The 22,806-nt window shown below is 52.9% G+C and overlaps 1 protein-coding gene across 2 annotated transcripts in view; it reads right to left on the bottom strand.

Moving 5' to 3' along the window:
- Positions 1-389: 389 nt before the first annotated feature.
- The window catches only part of OLFM2 (olfactomedin 2), a 61,384-nt gene continuing 38,967 nt past the window's right edge, over positions 390-22,806 (bottom strand). For both annotated transcript variants that reach the window (XM_058728114.1, XM_058728113.1), the window contains exons 2-6: positions 5,358-5,507; positions 3,889-4,035; positions 3,203-3,422; positions 2,508-2,614; positions 390-1,530 (exon numbers count right to left, since the gene is read on the bottom strand). In XM_058728114.1, the coding sequence (XP_058584097.1) occupies positions 853-1,530; positions 2,508-2,614; positions 3,203-3,422; positions 3,889-4,035; positions 5,358-5,507 (1,302 nt within the window). In that variant the 3' untranslated portion in view covers positions 390-852. The remainder of the gene's footprint in view (positions 1,531-2,507; positions 2,615-3,202; positions 3,423-3,888; positions 4,036-5,357; positions 5,508-22,806) is intronic.

Genomic DNA, 22,806 nt, shown 5'->3' with positions numbered 1-22,806 from the left:
TCTCTCTCTCTCTCACACACACACACACACATACACACACACATTTAAAAAGTTGCCAGATGGCTCAGTGATGCAAAACCAGTGATGGAGAATATTCATCTGAGGCCTGTTTTCATCTTTGTGATAGAATTCTCGGTTGTTTGAATCAAATAGCTTTGAAACAAATTGGTTTTGAACAAAGCAACTTTGGATGGGGGTCTCTTCGCCCGTCTTCCCAAAGGGCTCGCCCAGCCGTGCCCCCCTCCTGCCACACCCCGAGGCTGGGCTTGGGACAGCTTGTGGCATGGGACACAGGGGGGCACAGGCTGGGATGGGTCTCCAGGCTCGGGCTGAGCCTCCCTCCACCTGGCTTCCTCTGCCCCGTCTGGACACACAGAGCAAGGAAAGCATCAAATGTCAAAGGTCCCGTTTATTCCAGCAACCCGGAAAGAACGAGTATAAATAAAAAAAGAAACCGATCCATGCACTCAACTCTTAGTGGGGGGCAGGGAGGCGGGGCATGGAGTGAGGGAGTGGGGAAGGAGTGGGAAACAAGGAGGGAGGGGAAGAAGGAAGAGAGAGACAGAGAGGCAGACAGGGAAAGAACTGGAGAGTCAATGAAAAGAGACGGACACTAATAAAAAGGCAGAAAGAGTGAAGGATCAAAATTCGAGACCAACAAAAGAGAAAAGACACAGACAGAATGCACTAAGAGAAACGGGGAGGCAGAGAACGAAAGCCCGGCCAAACGGGAGGGAGAGGAAAAAACGTACGGGACGGGGGAGAGCGAGGGCAGGACGGAGACAGAGTAAGGGACAAGGGTGGGGTAGAAGGGCCCCGGCCCTCGTGTGGCAGCCTGAGCCGCCGCGGCCCCTAGGGGTCCCCGGCGGTGCTGATGACATGGAAGAGGGTGACGTTGTAGAGCACCTGGTGGCCGTTGTTCCAGGTATAGAGGGCCCGCTCCCGGGGGTTGTAATCCAGCATGGAGATGTGGGAGTACTGGTTGTGGAAGGGCACGTCCGTGTACTCGTAACTGGACGTGTTGGTGAAGTAGGCGAAGTAGACCTTGGCCCCGGCCAGGTGGGAGTTGGTCACATAGAGCACACCACAGATCATGAAGGCCTCGCCAGCGCTGCGCTTGGGGTAGCCGGTGTCCCAGGACCGCACGACCTCGAGGGTGTGCGGGTCCAGCCGGCTGACCACGATGTTGCCCGCGTTCTGGTTGGTGGTGTAGACGGCCCAGAGCCCGCTCTCGTCCACCATGAAGTCCATGTCCGAGAAGCCGCCCCAGGAGTAGGGGAAGGTGTTGTTGTAGCCGGCCCCCGGGAGGCTCCTCTGCACCAGCACGGAGCGCGAGCGGAAGTGGTACTTGACCACCACGTTGCTCTGGTACTTGTTGTAGAACAGGGAGCCGTTGTATACCACGTGGCCCGTGCCCGCCCACGGCTGGGGCAGCAGGTGCTGGATAAAGTTCTGGCCTTTGATGAAGTCTCCCAGAGTGCGGAACTCCAGGACCCGCCGGCCCTTGTAGTAGCCATCCATGTACCAGACCTACGAGAGAGCCACTGGTCGCTGCGGGACCACCGCCAGGGACCCGAAGGCCCCAGCAACCACACGGGAACCACCCACGGTCATTAGGGATCAGCAGTCGCTGAGTGGCCATCAGTCAGCCGTGGGATGTCCGGTGACCCTTCATGACCCCTCAGAGCCCCAGTAGCGGGATCGTTTGGTCGGGACCCGCCACCGGTCTTAAGACAGACACCGAGTGGATGGTGTTTGCTACCTAAGGATCAGGGGACGTTGCAGCCCCTGGTGACTCTCGGGGCCCAGGAATTCACCAGTCATCGGAGACGGGATGGTTACCGGTTACCGGACAGCCCTCGGGTGATGAGGTCAGTTGCGCTCACTGCCTGTGGGCAACCCCTGTAGCCAAGAGATGGCCCTCCCTGGGGCAGACTGCTGGGCTAATAAGCACTTTAAAACCCTTAATGCCAACGGCATCACGACCATTTTGAAGATAAGGAAATCGAGGCTCAGAGACCTTAAGGAACCTGCCCAAGGTTCTCTAAGAATTGGTGGCAGCGGGATGCACATCCAAGTGTGATTCCCCATCCCAACCTCCTAACCCCTTGGTTGGACCTCATAATCCCTGGGAGGCCAGTGATCATCGTGAGGCACTGGCTGTTCACCACCTCTAATCCGGGACACTCAGTGGCCACCTCGTGACAAGTATCAGTCACTAGGGCAGTTAATGGATGGTTCTGGTTAATGGGTCAGAGGTGATGGGCAGTCATGACCACGGGGGCCACCAGAAGTCCAAAGGTCAACAGACTTGGCAGTTTTCAGGGCTGGAAGGCCCTTGGTCACCTGGTGGTTACGAGACAGTCAAGGGGAGGGTCAAGGGCCCCGGAGATCTTATGACACTTGAGGCTACAAGAAAAGAATTGGTGTGGAATTGCTGGGCACCTGTGGGTGGTCACAGGCTGTCTCCCCAGGCTCTGACCCCTGGGGTGGGCACAGTCACTCACCCGGCTGTCCGCACTGGGGGCCATCGTGTCGGTCATCCAGGAGCCGAAGCGGGATCCCATGGCCCGAACGGTGATAGGGTTACTGACCCCAGTCAGCTTCCCACAGCCTGGGAGGCAGGAACAGGGCCGATGAGGGTGGAGAATGGGAAGAGGCAGGGCAAGGATGGTGCGGTTCAATCAAACCGGGAAGAGCTGGGACCAGGGCTGAGGGAGGATCCAGAAATCTGGTCCCAAGATGGAGTCAGGTTGAGGGTAAGAGACTGAAAGTCAAGACTCAGGGCCATTTCCAGTTTCTGGGTCTATTTTGGGCCTTGGGTAGGGAAGTCAAAGGTCAAAGTTCAGAAGTTGGAAGTCAGGGGCGCCTGGGTGGCGCAGTCGGTTAAGCGTCCGACTTCAGCCAGGTCACGATCTCGCGGTCCGTGAGTTCGAGCCCCGCGTCAGGCTCTGGGCCGATGGCTCGGAGCCTGGAGCCTGTTTCCGATTCTGTGTCTCCCTCTCTCTCTGCCCCTCCCCCGTTCATGCTCTGTCTCTCTCTGTCCCAAAAATAAATTAAAAATGTTGAAAATAAAAATTAAAAAAAAAAAAAAAAAAAAAAAAGAAGTTGGAAGTCAAAACCGTGTCCAGCTTCTGGGCACACAGGTGGCATTAGGGTTGGGTGTGCAAGTCAGGGGTCAAAGTCAAGGGTCAAGGCATACCCAGCTTCTGGGCACAGGCATGGAGCCTGGCCTCCAGGGCCATCACCCGCCGCTGCAAGTCCTCATAGCCGTAAGCGCCCATCTCCTCCTGGATGGCAGCAAGGCTGCTGGAGAGATTCCGTACTTCCTCCCGCAGGCGCACGATGGTCCGCGTGTCCGCCTTGTACTGCTCCAGGACTGAGCTCAGGGGCAGCAGCTCCGACATCCTGTCCTTCAGTTCCTGCCCGCCAACACGGAACCCTCACTGATCCTAGCCCCTGACCTTTGACCCAGGCCTGACCCCAACCTTTGACCCATAGCCTCACGCCTTATTATTATTATTATTTTTTTTTTTTGAGAGAGAGAGAGAGCGAGAGCTCACATGCATGAGCAGGGGAGCGACAGAGAGGAAAAGAGAGAGAATCCCAAGAAGGCTCCGCGCCATCAGCACAGAGCCCGATGCGGGGCTCGAACTCACAAAACGAGATCGTGTCCTGAGCCGAGAGTCGGACACTTAGCCGACTGAGCCACCCAGGCGCCCCCTCACCCCTTATCTTTGATGCACCCCTGGCTCTTGACATTTGGTCCCTACTAGACCCTAGATCCCAGCCTACCCTTGGTCCTCCTCAGACATGACTACTCTCAGAAGTAATGGGCGCTGATCCCAATTCTTTCCTCGGCTCCTGACCTGACCCAGAAGGACCCACCTGGAAGCTCTTGGCCGAGAGGGACCCATCGGCCGCCCGGAGTCGTGTGTCCAGGCTTCGCATGAGGGTCTCCATGCTGCGCACGTACTGGAGGTCACGGTACGTCCGCAGCTCAAGGACCTCCATGGACTGGGAGACGTTCTGGACCTAGGAGCTTGGGAGGGTTAGGGAGAGCCAGACTCCTGCCCTCCCCGCCCCCCTGAGATGCCACAGACCGGGCCTGACGGAGCCAGAGGCCAAACACCCAGCCAACCGCCTCCCCTGCTCTTACCGGCAACCTCCCAATGACACGCCCAGGCGATCCGTCAGCTCCCACCTCTCTCCCCTGCCTCCCTGCCTCCCGGTCTCCCTGCTTGCACTGTGGCCCCCAGCAGTCAGTTCTTCACACGGCAGCCAGAGGGAGCTTTGCGAAAGGAACACGGGATCACCCTCCCCTGCAGGCCCTGCGGGCTGGTCCCCCCTCCTCACCTGCCTCCTCTTCATGTCCTCCCACTGCGGCCACCAGCCCCCTTTCCCTCGCAGACTCCAGCTCCAGCCCTCTGCCTCCTTCAGGTGGGGTCCTCACAGGCAGGCCCCGCGTCTAGCTTGTCCACAGCTAAATCACCGGGGCCCGGCGCTGGCCTAAACTAGACGCTCAGCAAGTACTTTCCAGCTTCCCTTGCCCCAGCCTCTCCTGACGCAGAATGAGGACCCCCAGCTCCCACTTCTCCCTGCCTAAGGTGAACTCAGAGACGATCCTGGCTGCTTGTCACAACACACACTCTCCTGAACCCCTTGTTCACACGACACTTGGAAGGTCTCAGAAACCTGACGGCCTAACGCCCACCCCGATGCCACAGAACGTTTTTAGAGCCATTGTCAACAATCAGGGGATACCACACGGATGTCCCAAACTGGCGGGGAGGGCAGTTCCGGTGTCACGGGCAGGGCCAGGATCCTGCAGGGTTAGTGGCCGGGAGACTCCAGTGCTGACCAGGGTCTCTTCCGTTCCCTATGAAACCCTCAGCTTCCTCGTCTATAGGGTGATGACGAGAGGTAGCTGGTCCCTTTCAACACTGACATTGGAGCTGACTAGTGAGCAGTTCAGCTGGATACTATCAAGGGACAGCAGTCAGTCCACAAAGGGCATCAGAGCATCCTGGGGGCAAGCGAGGTTGAATGGGGACTGTTTTATATCAGCCCCAATCACAAGGGGATGGAATCTTACATAAACCTCTTGGGGTTGGAGGGTGAGACCCCTCCCCAAGGGACACACAAGACACTTTTTTAGCAGGCGAGTCTGGTGACTCGGATGCCGCTTCCCCACACAACGCTCAGCTACGCCTCCAAAGAAGAAAATATCCACCTGGAGGGCAGCCGGGTTATCCACCAGCTCTGAACAATCTGGATGGCTGGATCTGGCCCCGGCTGACCTGGACGGGGGCCGAGGGCAGGGTGGGACCCGAGCGCTTTTCACAGTCTGCTCTTACCTTCCCCATCAGCTGCCGCAGCTCCCGGCTCCGGCCGTCGCGGGAGCAGGTGCTCTGCGCGGGGATCACAGCCGTGCAGATGCATTTCCCGTCGGGGGCCTGGGCCGAGGTGTAGAGCTGCCAGCCCTCCTCGGGGCTCTGGAAGAGGGTCTGCGGGGAAGTCGGGGGGTCAGAGAGCAGGAGCCCGGTAGGGGATTCTCCCGGCCCATGCTGGGGGAGAAAGGGGACCCAGGGAAACGACAGATGCCCTGGAATGTGCTGGACCGTGTGCTGAGCGCCTGGTGCCTGTGATCTCAATCCCTCCTCAAGGAAACCCATTTGCCAGATGATGAGACAGGTATGGGGGGGGGGGGGTGGCGGCGGTTCAGGAACGCGGCAAGGAGTTGTGGGATTCGAGCCCTTCCACAAGACAGGAGTTCATCCTCGCACGCGTGTTCGCATACACACAGCACTGCCTCCGTAACCGCCAGTGGGACGCAGACCCACTTGTACTGATCCCCAAACCTGGAGCTCCCTCTCTGTTTTCCCAGCCCACTGTGACACATGGACTCTGGATACACTGTTGTCATCCCCACCCTCCACCCCTGCTCCTGAGAAGCCCAGATAAGGTAATGGCGAGAGGGCGACAGAATCCTCACAGAGACTTCCGAGCCCTTGAATAGAAGGCATCACTTCAGACTCCTAAATTAAGCTTCAGGTCGGGGCGCCTGGGTGGCTCAGTCAGCTAAGCGTCCGACTTCGCTCAGGTCACGATCTCGCGGTCCGTGAGTTCGAGCCCCGCGTCGGGCTCTGTGCTGACGGCTCAGAGCCCGGAGCCTGCTTCGGATCCGGTGTTCCCTCTCTCTCTTGCCCCTCCCCCGCTCCTGCTCTGTCTCTCTCTTTCTCTCTGTGTCTCAAAAACAAAATAAAAAAAACGTTCAAAAAAATTTTTTTAAAAACGGAAAAAAAAAATAAATTTCAGGTCAATTTATGATGCTCATATAATTCAGGGATCAGGCACGGCTGTGTTTCCTGAGCCATACTCCTTCAGAACACTAGCAATCTTTCCAGGTGTGCTCAGTGATCAAATAAATTTGTGCGTTGCTCCATGAAACGTGTTCCTTTGATGCAGGACTTATCAGAGCCTTTGAAATGCTAATGTGCTTCAGGGAACTACAAAATTTTCTACACTTATTAGAAAATACCTAGCGAGTGCCTATTTTATGCCTGGCATAGGGTCTGGGATAGGGCTAGGAAAAGAGGGGTAAAGAAAACATATCTGGCCCGTTGTCCATGGATGGAGGAAACAGACATCAAACATGAAAATCCACGGATACTTCTGGAACCATTCACTGCAGTCAATGCTCCAAAGAAAGTGCAGGGAGTAACGGGGGTCTTCGTCAGGCTGGGATTTCAGAGGAGGTACCTCAGAGAAGGGACATTCAGAGTGAGCCAGGGGAAAACGAAAGGACAGGGGACACTTTTGACACCACAAATTCAAATCAATATCCGGACGTGTTTGAGCAACAGGGTTCGAAAAGAAGTGAGTGATCACAGGATAGAACATGGTGGCCCCCAGATCAGGCCCCCTGGAGTTTCACCCTGGTATGGAGAACATACCAGACTTAGTCACAAGCCCCAATCTTTTTGTTTTCATCAGGGAAGTACGGTCTCCTTTGTTCGACCAAACACTTGTTAAGCTTCTACTGTGTGTCAGGCTCCATTCTGGAGACTGAAAACACAGCAGTAAACAAAATGCCCAAACACAAAAGCTCTTCTAGGAGCTTACATTAGACAAAGACAGAAATAGGCAAGTAAATGCCAAATATTTAAAGGGTGACGAGTGCCATACAGGGAATCTGCAACGTCAGGGTGGCTCCAACAACGTGTCATTTGAGTCAAGACCTGAAGCCGGTGAGGGATGAGCCATGCAGATATCTCAGGAAGGAGGTTCCAGGCAGAGATAAGGACAAGTGCAAAGGCCCTGAGGCACGGCCATGCCTGGTAGGTTCGGGGCACATGGAAAAGGCTGGCGTGGCTGAAGCAGAGTGTGAAAGGTGGTGAGTAGGGGGGTGAGAGCAGGGAGGGGGCAGGACCGCATCTTCAGGACCTGTGGGTTGGTGGGGAAGACTTTGGTTTTTCCTCTGAGTGAGGTGGGAGCCACAGAGGGTTCTGAACGAGAAGGGATGTCACCTGACTCAGGTGTTCACAGACACAGGTGGTTGGGGGGGGCGGTTGCTGGGGACAGACGGGGGGGCCAGGGCAGAAGACCAGGGCAAATGACACTGCATCGGTCCCGGCGAACAAGGATGGGTGGTGGCCGTAGAGGTGGGAAATGAAAGACTGTGGTCCTATCCAGGATGCGTTCCTACATACCCGGAAAAAGTCCTCATAAAACCCAAGTGTTTTACAGAGAAACAAAGCCTCACAATAATTGTTCATTTGGACAGCAGTTAACTGATCGCCCCACAGAAGCTGTTCCCACGAGCCATAGCAGAGATAAGCCAGACCGTGAGTTACGAGCAATCTTGGAGACACCAGCTAATAGCCCACCTTTTTCTCTCCCACTCAGTGAAGTCTTTTTTTTTTTAAAGCTTATTGTAAAGTGAGCGACTGATGTAATTGTACAGATGAGCCTGACTCCCCCACTAATTTATAAGAAAAGTAAGCCATTCATAAACGCCATCTGAAATGATTGTAATTAGATATTCTTTGTGCCTTATTTATGTACATGCTTTTTGAAGTTGGGGGGGTCCCCCTTTTTGAGTGTTTATTTATTTTTAAATGTTTTAAATGTTAATTTATTTTTAAAAAAAAATTTTTTTTTCAACTTTTTTTATTTATTTTTGGGACAGAGAGAGACAGAGCATGAACGGGGGAGGGGCAGAGACAGAGGGAGACACAGAATCGGAAACAGGCTCCAGGCTCCGAGCCATCAGTCCAGAGCCTGACGCGGGGCTCGAACTCACGGACCGCGAGATCGTGACCTGGCTGAAGTCGGACGCTTAACCGACTGCGCCACCCAGGCGCCCCAATGTTAATGTATTTTTTAAGAGAGAGACAGAGAGCAGGCAGGGGAGGGGCAGAGAGAGAGGGAGACACAGAATCCAAAGCGGGCTCCAGGCTCCGAGCTGTCAGCACAGAGCCCGACACGGGGCTCGAACCCACGAACCACGAGATCATGACCTGAGCCGAAGTCAGATGCTTAAGCGACTGAGCCACCCAGGCGCCCCTGGGGGGAATCCCCCTTTTTAACAGTCCACGCCTCCCCCATGGAGCAGTGAAGTCACCCAGCCTTCCTTGCATGCAGGTGTGATGGGGGGGGGGGGGCGGGAAGCCAACACTCAAGCCTCCCAGGCCTTAACTACAGAAACACCAGAATCCCCCACTGCAAAGGCTTCCTCTGTATGTAAGTCCCAGCCTGCTCTGCCTTTGCACTGGGCACGCAGCAGAAGCCCCTCCCACCCAGCAGTCCCCAACGAGGCCACACATAGGAGCCAGTGATAGAGACCAGTAGCCCTCTGGCCTGTCCCGTAAGAGAGCTCTGAGATGCATGCCGCAGGCAGCTTTCCAGGGCTGTGTCCCAGGTGCCCACGGGGACACCCTGTTCCTTAGCTCACCCTGCACGGGAGTCCTTCACTTCCCGGCTCACTTCTCCTACTGGTTCCTCCCGGTATCACCCCCCAGGTGGATACTTAACGTTCAACTCCTCCCCACCAGCTCTGCTTCTGCAGGGAGCCTGACCTAGGACCAGAAGGGCGGTCCAAGAACACCTTGCCCCTTGGTTCCAGGAGAATGTGAAACTAGCCTTGTCTCCTTTCATGACAAGTCTAGTTGTTTACAATGAAACAAGAAAAGGAAGGAAGGAAGGAAGGAAGGAAGGAAGGAAGGAAGGAAGGAAAAGAAAGAAAGAAAGAAAGAAAGAAAGAAAGAAAGAAAGAAAGAAAGAAAGAACTTGAGACTAAGCACCCCCATCCATGTTCCCCTGGCTCTGATCCCCAAGCCATTTGGACAACACCCCCCTCCTAAGATTCTCATTTGTTCAGAGACAAAGCAGCCAGTTCAACATAATTAACATCTCCTTTCTGCAATTCCTAGTGTGTCCTTTGAAGCAAACAAGCCATTTTCTCTCAACATATGAAATATTGAATTGTAAAAGAGAAGAAAGATTTAAGTGGCAAGGAGGGAAGGCCTCCACGGCTTTCCTAAAATAATTGTCTGCGCTGGACGCACCTCGCTGAAATGTTCTCTGCAGCAATGTAATTAAATGCCTGAGGCTCGGCTGCCAAATCTCAGCACAGCAGAGACCCGGACTTTTGCCTGGCGGGTTCAAGTTCAAATACGCAGTCAAGTTCATGTCCCCGGGACCCACTGGAGTCCTGGAAGGCTCCTTGTTTGAGAGTCCGCATGCCAGCTCTCTCAGACTGGGTTTAGCTCAGAACCTCGGTCATGAACTTGTGGAGGGCACAGTCGTAGGGGTAGAGAAGGGCCTGCCCTAAGAAAAATGCTTATAACAGCAGGTGTGCGAGCCCAGGAACCGTCCAGGTACAGAAACCTCCAGTCAGGCGGCCTGTCTCACCACTGCTGGGGCAAATGTACTGGAGAAGCCAGCTGCTCTCTTGGCCGAGCTGCTGGTACTGAGTTTAATATTCCTGCTAATGGGCTCTAAGCGGGTAAGCTATGCGCTCAAGTAGCCGCTTCTCAAATCGTCTTTTCTGGCTGCGATTTTTTCCAATACTTTCACCAAGGATCCTGCGCCCCAATTAAAGCAGCAGTCCCCCGTGACAGGTCCAGGATTGACACGCAGGAAAAATTCCTCTCGCTGTCACACCCTGGCTCATCATCGCGGCCTACGGCTCTGCTACTTACATCTTGGTTCAAAAACAATTCCTGGCTCTTCCAGGGGCAGAAGGATCGCCTACAGGATCCCGGGCCAGCCATCCGTGGAGCACTGGCTACCGGGGTTTACCCAACAGGAACAGAGCTAGCGGCTGCCTCTTAATAAGACAAGGATATTATTGCATTTGAGGCCGGGTAATTTAATCAGGAGGCAGAAGTGGCTTGGGGCATATATATTTATTTGTACCCTGCTTTGTTCCAGAGAGGACTGCAAGTGGTTTACAAGGGTATGTAAACCACCACACGATAGCTCCAATTAGATAGGAGAGTAGGAATTAGATGTTTCTGGAGGGCAGTCTGCCAATCCAGAGCGAAAGCCTCCAGGTTTCTGCTTGTGTATTTAACCCAGCCAATCCGAGTCTAAGAATTTGGCCCAGGGAAACCGTGTGGACAAGCACATGGCTGCTGGAACGATGCTCATTAAAGCGCTGTTTAAAATTGGACACCTGGAATTTTCTCCCTTCAGTTCTTTGACGGCAGGGGGCTTGATTTCAAAACTTAAGGTGTATGCGCAGGAGGGAATACTATGCAGCCGTGAAAATAGGAGATTAGCGGGGATTTTTATTGTCATCTTCAGATTGATTTTATCTTCTAAGTTTCCTACAGTGAGCACATATTGGTCTTGGAAAGATTTTTCAACCTCCTCCCCCCCACCCCCCCCTTTTTTTTTTGCAACGGAGACGAGGAAGAAAGAGAAAAGTGGGGAGGTAGACAGAGCCAAAAATTAGGCTAAGAAAAACTCATCCCTTTAAAACCCGAACAGCCAGCATATGGTCAAGCCATAAATTTGGCTCTAAGTTCCTTAGCAGCCAGCTCAAAAAGGGAAAGCTGGTCATTTATGCGGTTCCCAGTGTCCTGAAACAAAAGCACACCAGCTGCTTAGGAGCGAGCTTAACTATTTTCGGTACCAAGAACAGGCAAGGATCTCTCCCACGATCCTCCCAAAAAGGAGTCCCTGTGATGGCACCAGGATCTTTCCAGACAACATTCTTACACTGGGGAGGAGCGGGGGGGAGAGGGGGGATGGGCAAAATAGGTGAAGGGATTAAGAGGCACAAACTTGCAGTTTTAAAATAAATAAGTCACAGGGATGAAAAGTACAGCACAGGGAATGTAGTCAATATATTGTAACAACGTTGGATGGGGACAGATGGGGACTACACTTCTCGGGGTGAGCATTGCATAATGTATAGAATCATCAGATCGCTTTGTTGTGCACCTGAAACTAATACCACATTGCATATTTTTCCAGTTAAAAAACCTCACGACAGGGGCGCCCGGCTGGCTCCGTCCATGGAGCATGCAACTTTTGATCTCGGGGTTGTGAGTTCGAGCCCCATGTTGGGTGTAGAGATTACTTAAAAAAATATAAAATCTTAAAAAAACAAAAGAAAACAAAACTTATCCAGAAACAACTCATTTCCTTTGGCTGTTTCTTACTCCCACTCGGATGGTAGAGAAGAGCCAGGTGGTTAACCGCAGAGTCCGGGGGTCAGGCTGCCTGGGTCTATGTCCTGACTTGGCCACTCGCTTGTTGTCTGGCCTGGGCAAGTCATTTAACCTCTGTTAAATGCACAGCCTCTGTTTCCTCATCTGGAAAATGGACACGGTAATTGTACCTACCTCATAGGGCTCGTGGGAAGCGTGAATGAATTAATGCTTTTTGTGAGAGCAACTGGTAACAGTCATCGGCACGTAGTAACTGCTATGTGTTTGCATTTATTATTATTACCCTCATGACTCTAAAGCCAATTTGCTAACTTCCTGAAGTCAAAATGGTCTGACCTTGATGCAGGCACTGAACCGAGATGATCCGGAAGAACTCGGGAGAGTCCCGTGGAGCTGGGGCGGAGGCTGCAGGATGATGAAGAGTTGAAAGGCCAGTGTTGGAGAGGAGTGAGCCCCATGGAAGATGGGCAGAGACACTTGCCCCGTCCTCGTCCCCATGTGGCTCAGTCGGCCCCCTGTCCTGGAGCATCTCCTACGCCAGCAAGCAACAAGGTGACACGGCCGTTGTCTCTGGCCCGTCCTCTGGTCTTGCCCGAACATCCTGCTTTTCCCGCCTCCAGGCCTTTGCCCTGGAGGCACCCTCTGCCATCAACACTCTTGCCCCATCTCACAGCTGGGCTAACTCTTCCCGTTCCTGGGGCTGTCGCACAAATGTCTTTTCCAAAAGTAGTCTCGCTGTCCCTGCCCCATGTCACCCACCTCTCAAGGCATCCTGGGCTGGCTTTCCCTAACATTTCTGCTTCTTACTCTATGTCAAGCATCGTTCTAAGGACTTTGTAAGTAGGTGACCAGCGGGCAATGCTGTTCTCTGCCTTTGGTAAGGGGAAGAAACTGGGGCAGAGGGTTCAAATCTCTTCCCCAGAGCGTCACAGTCTCTTGTACCGTCCTGGGCTTCAAACGCAGGCCATCTGACTCCACGGTCTACACCTCCACGTCGCACCTTCTCAGTCCTCCTTCAGGGCCTGAGCCCGATGGCCATTAGGACCTCATGGGCGTGACCATTAGCCCAAAGCCTGCCTCTGCCCCTGCATGGGAACCGGCATGGGGGTGGAGAATTCTGTCTGCTTTGTCACCAACTGCAGCCCCCGGGCCTGGCACACTGAATGTTCGTTGGATGATCGGACAGTGGTTGGCCAGCGGGACAGAGAGCAAACTTCTTGATAGGTCCACCATCCATTCCCCCTTCTGCCACCAAACTAGCTTCCGTCTGTCCTAGGGAGGGATCAGGGATCTTGTGATGTCAGGCTGGAGAGAGACACCGGGCAGGCTCAGAAGCTGGCATGGCTTCTCCCTGACGGCCGCGATGGCAGAAGGGCCGTGATGAATAATCAGGGACATGCCTGTCTGCCACGTCTGAGCTATGACAGGGGCCACGTCCCTTTGGAGGGCTTAAGATAATAGCAGACTGCTCCTGTCAGACCCCGAGGTATTGGGCAAATGCCCCCCCTGAGTGATAAGCATGACAGGTGTTAAGGACATTATCAGCTCACCTATGCCAACTGGGTCTCCGCAGCCTAAGCAGCTGGGGCTTTGCTGGTGACAGCCCGTGGCTGGTGGTGACTATGAGCTCATTCATTCATTCACTCATTCTCAATGCAGTTAACCTGCCTTGTCCTGAGAGGCTATTCAAGCCGGCAGCACAGCACAACCTCTTACCCTCGGAAGGCCCCCAAGCCTTGGCAGGAGGCCCTCAGCACCCCTGGAGCCCCTGTCAAGCCAGGACTTATGTTCCAGGACGTCTTGGGCTCTGCCATCATAGTGCCAGTGTGGACCAATAATCAATGACATAGACTTTCTTGGGAAATACAAGAAGAGACACAGGTCTCTCCGTTCGACTGACCTCCCCCACTCAAGTCCAAGGAAGGCTTGCATTGTGCAAGTATTTACAAACTCAGCCCCTTCCCTCCGAGTGTGGCCCAGACTGTGCTGGAACCACCATGAATCCCTGCAGACAGTCCTAAAAGTAGGGCTTGTGGACAGAGGTTTACATCAAGGCTACAAGTTCTCATACAAGGGTCATGCCAGTCATCAGAGAATCTTGCTTGGAGAAACTGTAAGTCCCTTCCACCCCACCCCCAACACTCAAGAACACCCTAGTTGAAGAGAGCTTTCTGGGAGGGAACCAACTCCCTCCTAAGCCTGCTGAGTTTCACAGGCCTCCTTTCAGATCCTCAATGGCTCCTGAGTCTTTATCACCCCAGGGCCTTTGAACTTGCTGCTCACTGCACAGTTGTTCAGGTGAGCCATGATGAGAGCTTTCCCCAGGGTAGATGTCATGGGGACAGACAAGTCAGAGCTCACAGGATTTGCTGAGGGTGGAAGGAAAATGGGGGAGCTGAACAACAGGGTGGGTGGTGGGGGTGTCATTTACTGAGATGGAGAAGGCTGGAGAAGGGGGTCTGTAGCAGGGGGAGGGGCAGATGGGGGGGTGGCAATCAAGAGTCTGGTCTGAGATGTGCATTTGGATGCTGGCTGTAGAGAGATGGGATTTAAATCGTGGAATGGATGAAGGAGAGGAGCAGCCACTGAGGTTTCATAGTTTATTTAACTCTTGAAGAGCGTGCCCTTTGCTACGGGCTGAACGTCTCTCTGTCTCCCTAAAATTCATATGTTGAAACCTAACCCCCAGTGTGAAGGTATTTGAAGGTGAGCCCTATGGGAGGGAGATCGGTGCCCTGATAAGAGACCCCAGAGAGCTCCCTTATCCCTCCCACCACGTGAAGATGCTATGAGCCAGGAATCTGGCTCTCATCAGACACCGAATCCGCCGGCACCTTGATGGACTTCCCAGCCTCCAGAACTGGGACAAGTAACTGTTGGTTGCTTAAGCCCCTGCATCTATACTACCTGTGTTATACAGCCCGGACAGACTAAGACATTCGTCTAAGCTGCTTTACAAAAATGAAGTCCTTATAGCCTCCCCTCATGCAATGAGGTAGGCACTAACACCAGATCCATTTTACAGATGGAACAACTGAGGCACAGAGAGGAAAGTCAGATGTCCAAACTCACAGGGCTGGCAAGTATCCAAGCTCGCATCTGGATGCTGGCCTCTCAGACTCTCAAATACTTGCTTAGTCACTATGCTCAGGGAAGAAAAGTCTCTCCCTCCATAGAAGCTTGGCCTCAAAACTTATACCTCTGATCCATTCTCCCCAGAGAAGCCAGAGCTGGCTTTCAACAGGTCACCTCCACATTGAACCCTGCATAGCTCCAGGTGCCCTCCATATAAAGCTAGTCACTAGTCCTGCCCCGTCAAGCCTGGATGAATTCTCAGCCTCCCCTGAGTTTTTGTGAGTTCTTAAGCAGATCACTTGGCCTCTGTCATTTGTAAAATGGAGATTAAAAATGTCCTCTGACCCTGAGTGCACGCACGTGCGTGTGCGCGCGCGCACACACACACACAAACACACTTAAGCATAAGCTGCTTGATGACTGCCCCTGCTCTGTATGGTTGGGAACTACATTTCCCACACTGCCTTGCCCTCTGGCTTCCAGGAAGATGCAGCCAATGGAAGGAATTTATGAATGATCTGAGGGCGGGACAAAGGGATAAGCAGGGGTATTTTCCCCCTTGCTGCCTCCTGTGTTATAGCCATAGCTACATCTCCTCTGTGGCTTAAGCTTCCACCAACAGTTCCACTCCCAAGCTCTGTTTGTACCACCTTTTCCTTTTTTTTAATTTTTTTTAACGTTTATTTATTTTTGAGACAGAGAGAGACAGCGCATGAATGGGGGAGGGTCAGAGAGAGAGAGAGACACAGAATCTGAAACAGGCTCCAGGCTCTGAGCAGTCAGCACAGAGCCCGACGCGGGGCTCGAACTCACGGACCGCGAGATCGTGACCTGAGCCGAAGTCGGCCGCCCAACGGACTGAGCCACCCAGGCGCCCATGTACCGCCTTTTCTACTTGACGCCAAGTCCTGGGGGATAGAGGCTGTCTGCTGTTGTTAATCTCTGGGTTTCATCTCCATCCCTTGTTTAGTTTCGTATCTCTTGCACCATGTTTGTAAACAATTCCCCATATTAAAATCCATAAAATCTCTCAAAGATGTGTTTCTTTACTCAGACCCTGAAGAGAATAATAGCTGCTCAGTTAATACATGTAATACAGTTAGTACATGTTAATACAGGCAGCCATAGAGTTTTACAACACAGGCTGCTTCAGTCCAAATTCTGATCAGTTCCTTTTTGTGTGGCTTGGGGCAAGTAGCCCAAACCTTCTGTGCCTTCCTTAACCTCTCTGCTTTCTCATCTAAACATTGTGATCATAAAAGCCAGGCCTCACACAGTTGTCATCAGGACAAGGAGTTAGTACATGTCAAGAGTCAACCACAGTGCCTGGCACATAGTGTGTGCCCGGTCGGTAGGACCTTTTATATCAACCCACAGAACCAGCAATGTTCTAGAATAGTTCCATGTCCCCTGCTGACTTATTTTTAATTTTTTTTTTATTTTGGAATAATGTTAGATTGACAGCAAAGTTGTGAAGATAGGACAGACAGCTTCCATATGCCCGCCACCCACCCAATTCCCCCCGGTGCTAACCTTTTACATACCCACGGTACACCTGTCACGACGACGGAAACCAACCCTGGTGCATCACTACAACTAAACTCCAGGCTTTATCGGATTTCCCTAGTTTTTCCACTCATGTCCTTTTTCTGGCCCAGAGTCTCACATTGTATTTAGTTATCACAGCTCCTTCATCTCCTCCGTTCTGTGATAGTTTCTCGGTCTTTCCCTGTTTCTCAGGACCTTGCCAGTTTTGAGGACTAGTGGTCAAGGACTTTGCACATGCCCCTGTGCTTTGAAGGGCAGAAACCGGGTCCTGATTTCTCCCTGTGGTTTCCTGGCACACAGCCCGATGCCTGGCACACAGTAGCTGCTTCACAGACACTTCCTAAATGAATGAATACATGAATGGCAATCATTTCTTTATTCTCCCACACCCCGTGTTCTGTAGGCATCCCTGCCAGAGGCTAGATCTAGAAAAGTTCACAGCGAAATAAAAGCTCTTCTCTCTTCAGAAGGGTTCCTTTTTGATCCTTTCTTTGTAGACATCAAGGATCTATTTCTTTAATATTTAGGGGGTTTTGTACCAAATAGAAGCGGCTACATTTGCATCAGATGTCTCGTTTTTCAAGGCAAGTGAGAAAGATCTTTATAGCAGGATGGGTTTCTACCTTCCCAGATCTGTCACTCGATTTCTCTGTTTCCCCCTCCCCGGCTTTTGGGCCTCTGGCAGGGGCAGGGTGGGGGGGTTGGGGCCCTGGAATCATCCACACTTTGATGTCCTCTCTGTCCCAGGCCCAGGAAGCTTAATTAGAATCTCACAGGTGGCTAGGTGGCTCAGTCAGTTAAGCGGCTGACTTCGGCTCAGATCATGATCTCACGGTTCCGTGAGTTTGAGCTTTACGTCGGGCTCTGTGCTGACAGTTCGGAGCCTGGAGCCTGCTTCAGATTCTGTGTCTTCCTTTCTCTCTGTATCCCTCCCCCTCTCACGCTCTGTCTCTCTCTCTCAAAAGTAAATGGAGAAACATTTAAAAAAAAAAAAAAAAACTCACAAAGTTGCCGAGACTGAGCCAGCCTCAGGAGCTGGTGCGGGAGGCTGGCTGGTGATGGAGACGAATTAGAAGCTTTCTTTCCCATCCCTCTGAACGGTTCAATATTTGCCATGGGGACCCAGGGGCCTGCCTTCGGGTACACAGAGCATGCCCCTCTTCTAACATTAGCAGGGCAGAGATGGGAATTCCCTTTAACCGCCCAGGCCTGGGGGTCTGACTGCTTTTTATTCCTCAGCCCTGGCAGGCCAAGCTGAAAGCAGGGATGGGAGAAAAATGCCCCCATCGAGGTCATTTCCCCGCCACCACAGCCCCTGCTGCTGGAAGACACTGGCTGGGGTTTAATCTCTCGCCTGAAGTTTGTCAGAAGTAAAAATGAGCCTGGGTGAGCTTTTCCGACACTTCCCTCGACTTACAGGAATTCAATTTCTGGACTGGGCATAAATTTGCAGCCATCAGCGCCCGCAGCGGGGGCTGGGGCTCGGCATATTGGCCGGGGATGGATTTCTGAAATCAATCCGTCGGCGCGTGGAAAAGGTCGTCGTGGGGGAAATTTATCTTCCGTGGCTGGCTGAGGCATTTCATGCCACCGCCAGGGACGCCCCTGCACAAAATGGAGGTGTTTGCTGCGAGGCTCCCAGGTGGGGGGTGGAGGGAGGAAACCTTGAAGGCTGGAGAGCGTGGCTGGGAGGTGACAAGGGACCAACCTGCCAGCTAATAACTCACAGGGGCAGCCAGGTGCCAGGACTGCCTGAAAACCCAGTTCCACGGGCTCCGTGTATGTCCCTGCGGGCGGCAAGTTAATGCGGGGTTCAGACCCTTTGTCATTTGGTTGCATCTCTGACACACATTCCGGGGTTTCAAAGAAGTGAGTCGCAAAGGCATTCAATTCCTCCAGCCAAAGTGAGGCCACAGAACATATTCGTTGAAGGCTCTGACTCTGGAGCCGGTCACTTGAGTAGAAGTTCCAGCTTTGTTGCGTGACCTTGGGCACATGACTCAACCACCCCGAGCTTCCATTTCCCCATCTGTAGTATGGCGTTAAGAATAGCAGTGATGTGGGCGCCTGGGCGGCTCAGTCGGTTAAGCATCTGACTCTTGGTTTGGGCTCAGGTCATGATCTCACGGCTCGTGAGTTCAAGCCCCTCATCAGGCTCTGTGCTGGCAGTGTGGAGCCTGCTTGGGATTCTCTCCCTCTCTCTCTGCCCCTCCCCTGCCTGCTCTTTCTCTCTCTCTCTCTCTCAAAATAAACTTAAAAGAAAAGAATGGTAGTGATGTTATTGAGATTGTTGTTAATATATTCGAATGGCTTAACACAGGCAATGTAATACACGAGTGCAATAAAATTGATCATAGAATAAAAATAAGCAAATAGGTGCTGACAGGGAACACAAAAAGGCAGCTCAGTATCTGGGGACCAGACAGTCTGCATTTAAATCCTGGCCCTGTGTTACCTTGGGCAAGTTACTTACCCTCTCTGAGCCTCAGTCTGTCTATCTCTCAAAGGGGAGGGAGGTGATGACAATGTTGGTGTTTTGAGGGGTAAGTGAGCTAATATATTTGAGAGACAAGTGAAGGGGCGATTATAAAACAGTTTGGCGAGTGCCATGCTGGGGGCAGTACAGGGTGCTGTAAGCAGAGGCTGGTTGGCTATGGAGCCCGGTTTTGAGGGTTCAGGGACAGCCTTCCAGAAGAAGCCAAAGCTAAACAGACAGTATGAATGGGCAGGATTCCGCAGGGTGAGTGAGGGGGTTCCAGGCAGAGGGAATAGTGTGGGCAAAGACCCAGAGGGGAGAGAGCAACTGTGCATCCCACCAGTATTTACTGAGCACCTGCTATGTGCTGGGCACGCTGTAGGCACTGGAGACACAGCAGCAAATGGGACAAAGATCCCCACCCTCGTGTCAGTTCCACTGTGGTAGGAAGACGCGTGGCACACTTGAAACTTGTTCAATGAGGTGCCGAAGCTCAAGTTGGGAGGCGGGAGGTGAGCTGGGTGTTCTGCTGGTCTCTCCGGATCCTCTCGCCCCACTCCTCCTTCCTCTCTGTGCTCTGGGAGGCTGACCTCTCCAGCCCTCACCTCCCAGAATCCCCTGCCCTCCAGCATTCAATGGAGCCTGGCCAATGACGGCAGCCACAGGAGACAGGGGGGCAGAGGAGAGAGAGTCTGGGGGGGGGACACGGTTCAGCACATAACCATGTGTGAGTAGGGAAAGGATCCGGTCAGGAACATCATGGAGGATGGACTGGCCAGAGCAAGACAGAGAGGCAGAGAAATCCACCAGATGAGCACATCAGAAGGCTGATTTGGCCCATCGTTGTGAGTTTTCCAGGGTTTTCAAAGAAATGAATCTCAAAGACAGAAAACAGCTCTAGCCGGGAGACACATCCCCCTCTCAGAGGGGAGGGGGCAGTGACAGCCACCGGGGTCACCGGAGCCCTTTGTTAGCGAGAATGGGCCACTTGAAGGGAAATCGATCCCAGCTAAGCGTCGAGCAGCTGCTCCCAGCCAAAGCTGCCGGAGAGAGGCCCTTTGCCCCTTCTCTTCCAGGTCTGGGACAAGAGCCAGCAGGATCCTGAAGATTGTTCTGCCAGGTGGCCAGTCCCAGAAGAGCCTTCAATCAGCATGCATTGTGGTGTCCATCCCAGGTGGCATTCCAGCATCACCTCCAGCCTCGGTACTAACCAGAGACCAGCTCCACATGTAATGATTATCATTGTCACCAGCCTTGCCAGGCACTGCCTGTGTGCCAAGCACTCTACATGCATAATGCATGCATGAGGGACACCCCCTCGTGCCACTTCCTAGCCATGTGACCCTGAGCAAGTGACTTGAACCTCACTGTGCCTCGGTTTCCCCATCTGTAAAACAGGGCTACCAGTAGCGCCCACCTCGTCGTATTGTTGTGGACGTAAATGGGTGCCCGTGTGCACAGCTTCAAACCCTACACAGTGGGGGCCATGTAGGCTCAGCTACTGAGAGTATTGTCCCCATTCATCTCACAACAGCTGTGTGGTGTCAGGCTGTTATAAACTGAAGGTTGGGGAGGAAGAGTCAAGTGGCAGAGACTGCTGTGGAACAGAGGGGGAACAGAGGCCACGCTAGATGGTTCCACGGAGGGAATACAATAGGGCAAGTGTGATACAGAGGAGCCAGAAAGGCTGAAAGAGGAAGTGGGGAAAGCGAAATGATATAAAAAAGAGTACATGCAAGAAACTTCAGGGTTAGCAGGGGCACAAGGAGGAGGGGTGTTACCAGAGCCCAGGAGCAGGGACCACCAAGCAGGAATTGTGGTTGCCTGAGTGGATGGCAGCCGGGAGTTGGACCCAGGGACGAGACAAAGCCACCGCCTGAAGCAAAGAAACAGGGGGAGAAATCCTCTGGCTTCTCTCTTCCTCCCACCTCCAACTGCCACCACAGCCTCCCATTGGCTGAACCCAACAGGAAGCCAGTGAGCAAGGGAACTTGGGAGATGTAGTTTTCAGGGGTCAACTGTCCCGCAATACAGAGAACAAAGGAAGGGCAAGGAGCAGATCCAAGGGACACCAGGTAAACAACAAGCCCACAGGACTATGGCCCCATGCTGCCTCTCCCTAAAGTTGTCTTAACTACCAAGCTACAAACTTACAGAGCACTTGCCTAAGTCAACTGTCCCATTTCATGGCCCACAGTAAGTCTGAAGGAACAGTGATAATGCTGAATCCTCCTTGTCCATAGTTAAGAGCCAAGTTTAAAAGTCACCACCTCAGGGAAGCACTCCCTGATTACCTCCTTAAAGAAGCCCTTTTTGGTCCTCATCTCCCTGTCTGGCACTTGTCATGGCAGACACCACGCTATATATAATTTGTTGGCTGGTATGGCTCCTTTCCACGAGGAAGCAAACATACAAGTACAAACACCTCGTATCTTGGTCACTGCCATGTCCCCAGTGCCTAGACCAGCACTTGGCACAGAGTAAGTGCTCAATAAATATTTCTACCATTTCTTTTGTTTTTTACAATGCTGCTTCTTTATGTATTAGCTAGAACCGCAAACCCAGGTCTGTGGGGTTATACAGATGCTGGTGTTTCTACTCTGTTACTCTCCAACAGGTGACCCTACGACTCTCCAAACTCTGTGCACCTTTCAAGGCTGAGAGCAAACATCACCACCTCCGGGAAGCTTCTCTGTCCCTGAAGACAGATCAGGGACCCCTCCTGTGTGTGCCTCCATAGTTCCCTACCCCTTCCCTCTCACAAGGTTGTTATACTTTATACCTTTCCTTGCCCGGGTGGGTGTGTCTGTGTCCTATTAGGCGGTGCGCTCCGTAAGGGCAGGGCTGGTCTACTTTCCTGCTGTGGCCCCAATACCAGCACAAGCTGGACAGAGTAGGCAGGCCTCATCAGGACGTGAATGAATGAATGAATGAATGAACAAACGGACGAACAAATGCCTCCTGCATACTCCGAGTCTCCCATAGGACCTCTTTCTCCTCCACTCCACTCACACCCTCTATTCCATTCTCTCGGGCTCACCTCCCTTCTCCTCCTTCCTTCCCAGGATGGATACGAGGGCTCTGGGTTTTGAAGGAGTCACGGGGCCTAAGGCAGTTGAGTGTAGCTTGGAAGCACACAAACCTCAGAGCCTAAAAGCTTGAGTTCAAATCCTGGCTCCTCCGCTTGCTAGCTGTGAGGCCTTGGGCAAGTGACTTAACTTCTCTGCACATCCGCTTCCACATCTGCAAAGTGGGTACAATAGCAGCGTCTTTCGAGAGGACTGTGGGGGAATTAAACGAGCTATTCCGACCTGTTTCGGGGCAGCGTCTCTTCTTCTCAGTTCCCTTCTGCAATTCCCAGGCAAGTCCGGGAAGCAGAAGGCTGAGTCTCCAGCAGTTCATGAATCCAGAAAGGATCTCAGCTGTATCAGGGGAGCCCCAGTGCCAAGTTGGCCTGATTTTCATCCTGAGAGAGCTGAGAACAGACATCCGCACTATGATTGGCATAAACGGCTGGTGCTCCTGTGACCCTGTTCGTTGGAGCCTTGGGGGTACAGGAGATGTTCTTGGGCCTCTGCCCAGATCTCCTCACTGGGCACACCCACCCTGCATATGCTGAGTGGGAGCTCCCAGCTAGCACCTGTGACCTTTTCTGGAGACCTGCCCTTGGCTTTTGGGAGTCACCACACCCTAGAGAGGCATGGGAGGCGTTCCCTACCCCCAGAAGCAGCCAAAACGGAACTGATACAGTGGTCCAATTTATATTCCAGAGGGACCTCCACCACCATGGAGCAGGCCGAGCCTGGAAGGTACCTGAGACCCCCATTCCCTGTCCACTCCTGCTTTCCTCACGCTCCACTCACAATTAATCATATGCTCCAAACTCCCGTCTCAGGTTCTGCTTCTCAGGAACCCAACCTAAGACGGGGGCAAACAATGAACATTCAACGTAAGAGGGCATTTACGTGGGTGTCCCTTGCAAGCTCATATTCACACCCAGGCACTAAGTTCTCTCATTGCCAC

Source organism: Neofelis nebulosa, chromosome 4 (assembly GCF_028018385.1).
Source record: "Neofelis nebulosa isolate mNeoNeb1 chromosome 4, mNeoNeb1.pri, whole genome shotgun sequence".
NCBI lineage: Eukaryota > Metazoa > Chordata > Mammalia > Carnivora > Felidae > Neofelis > Neofelis nebulosa.
The sequence above is the reverse complement of the archived record's forward strand: the minus strand, read 5'-3'. Positions and strand labels throughout refer to the sequence as shown.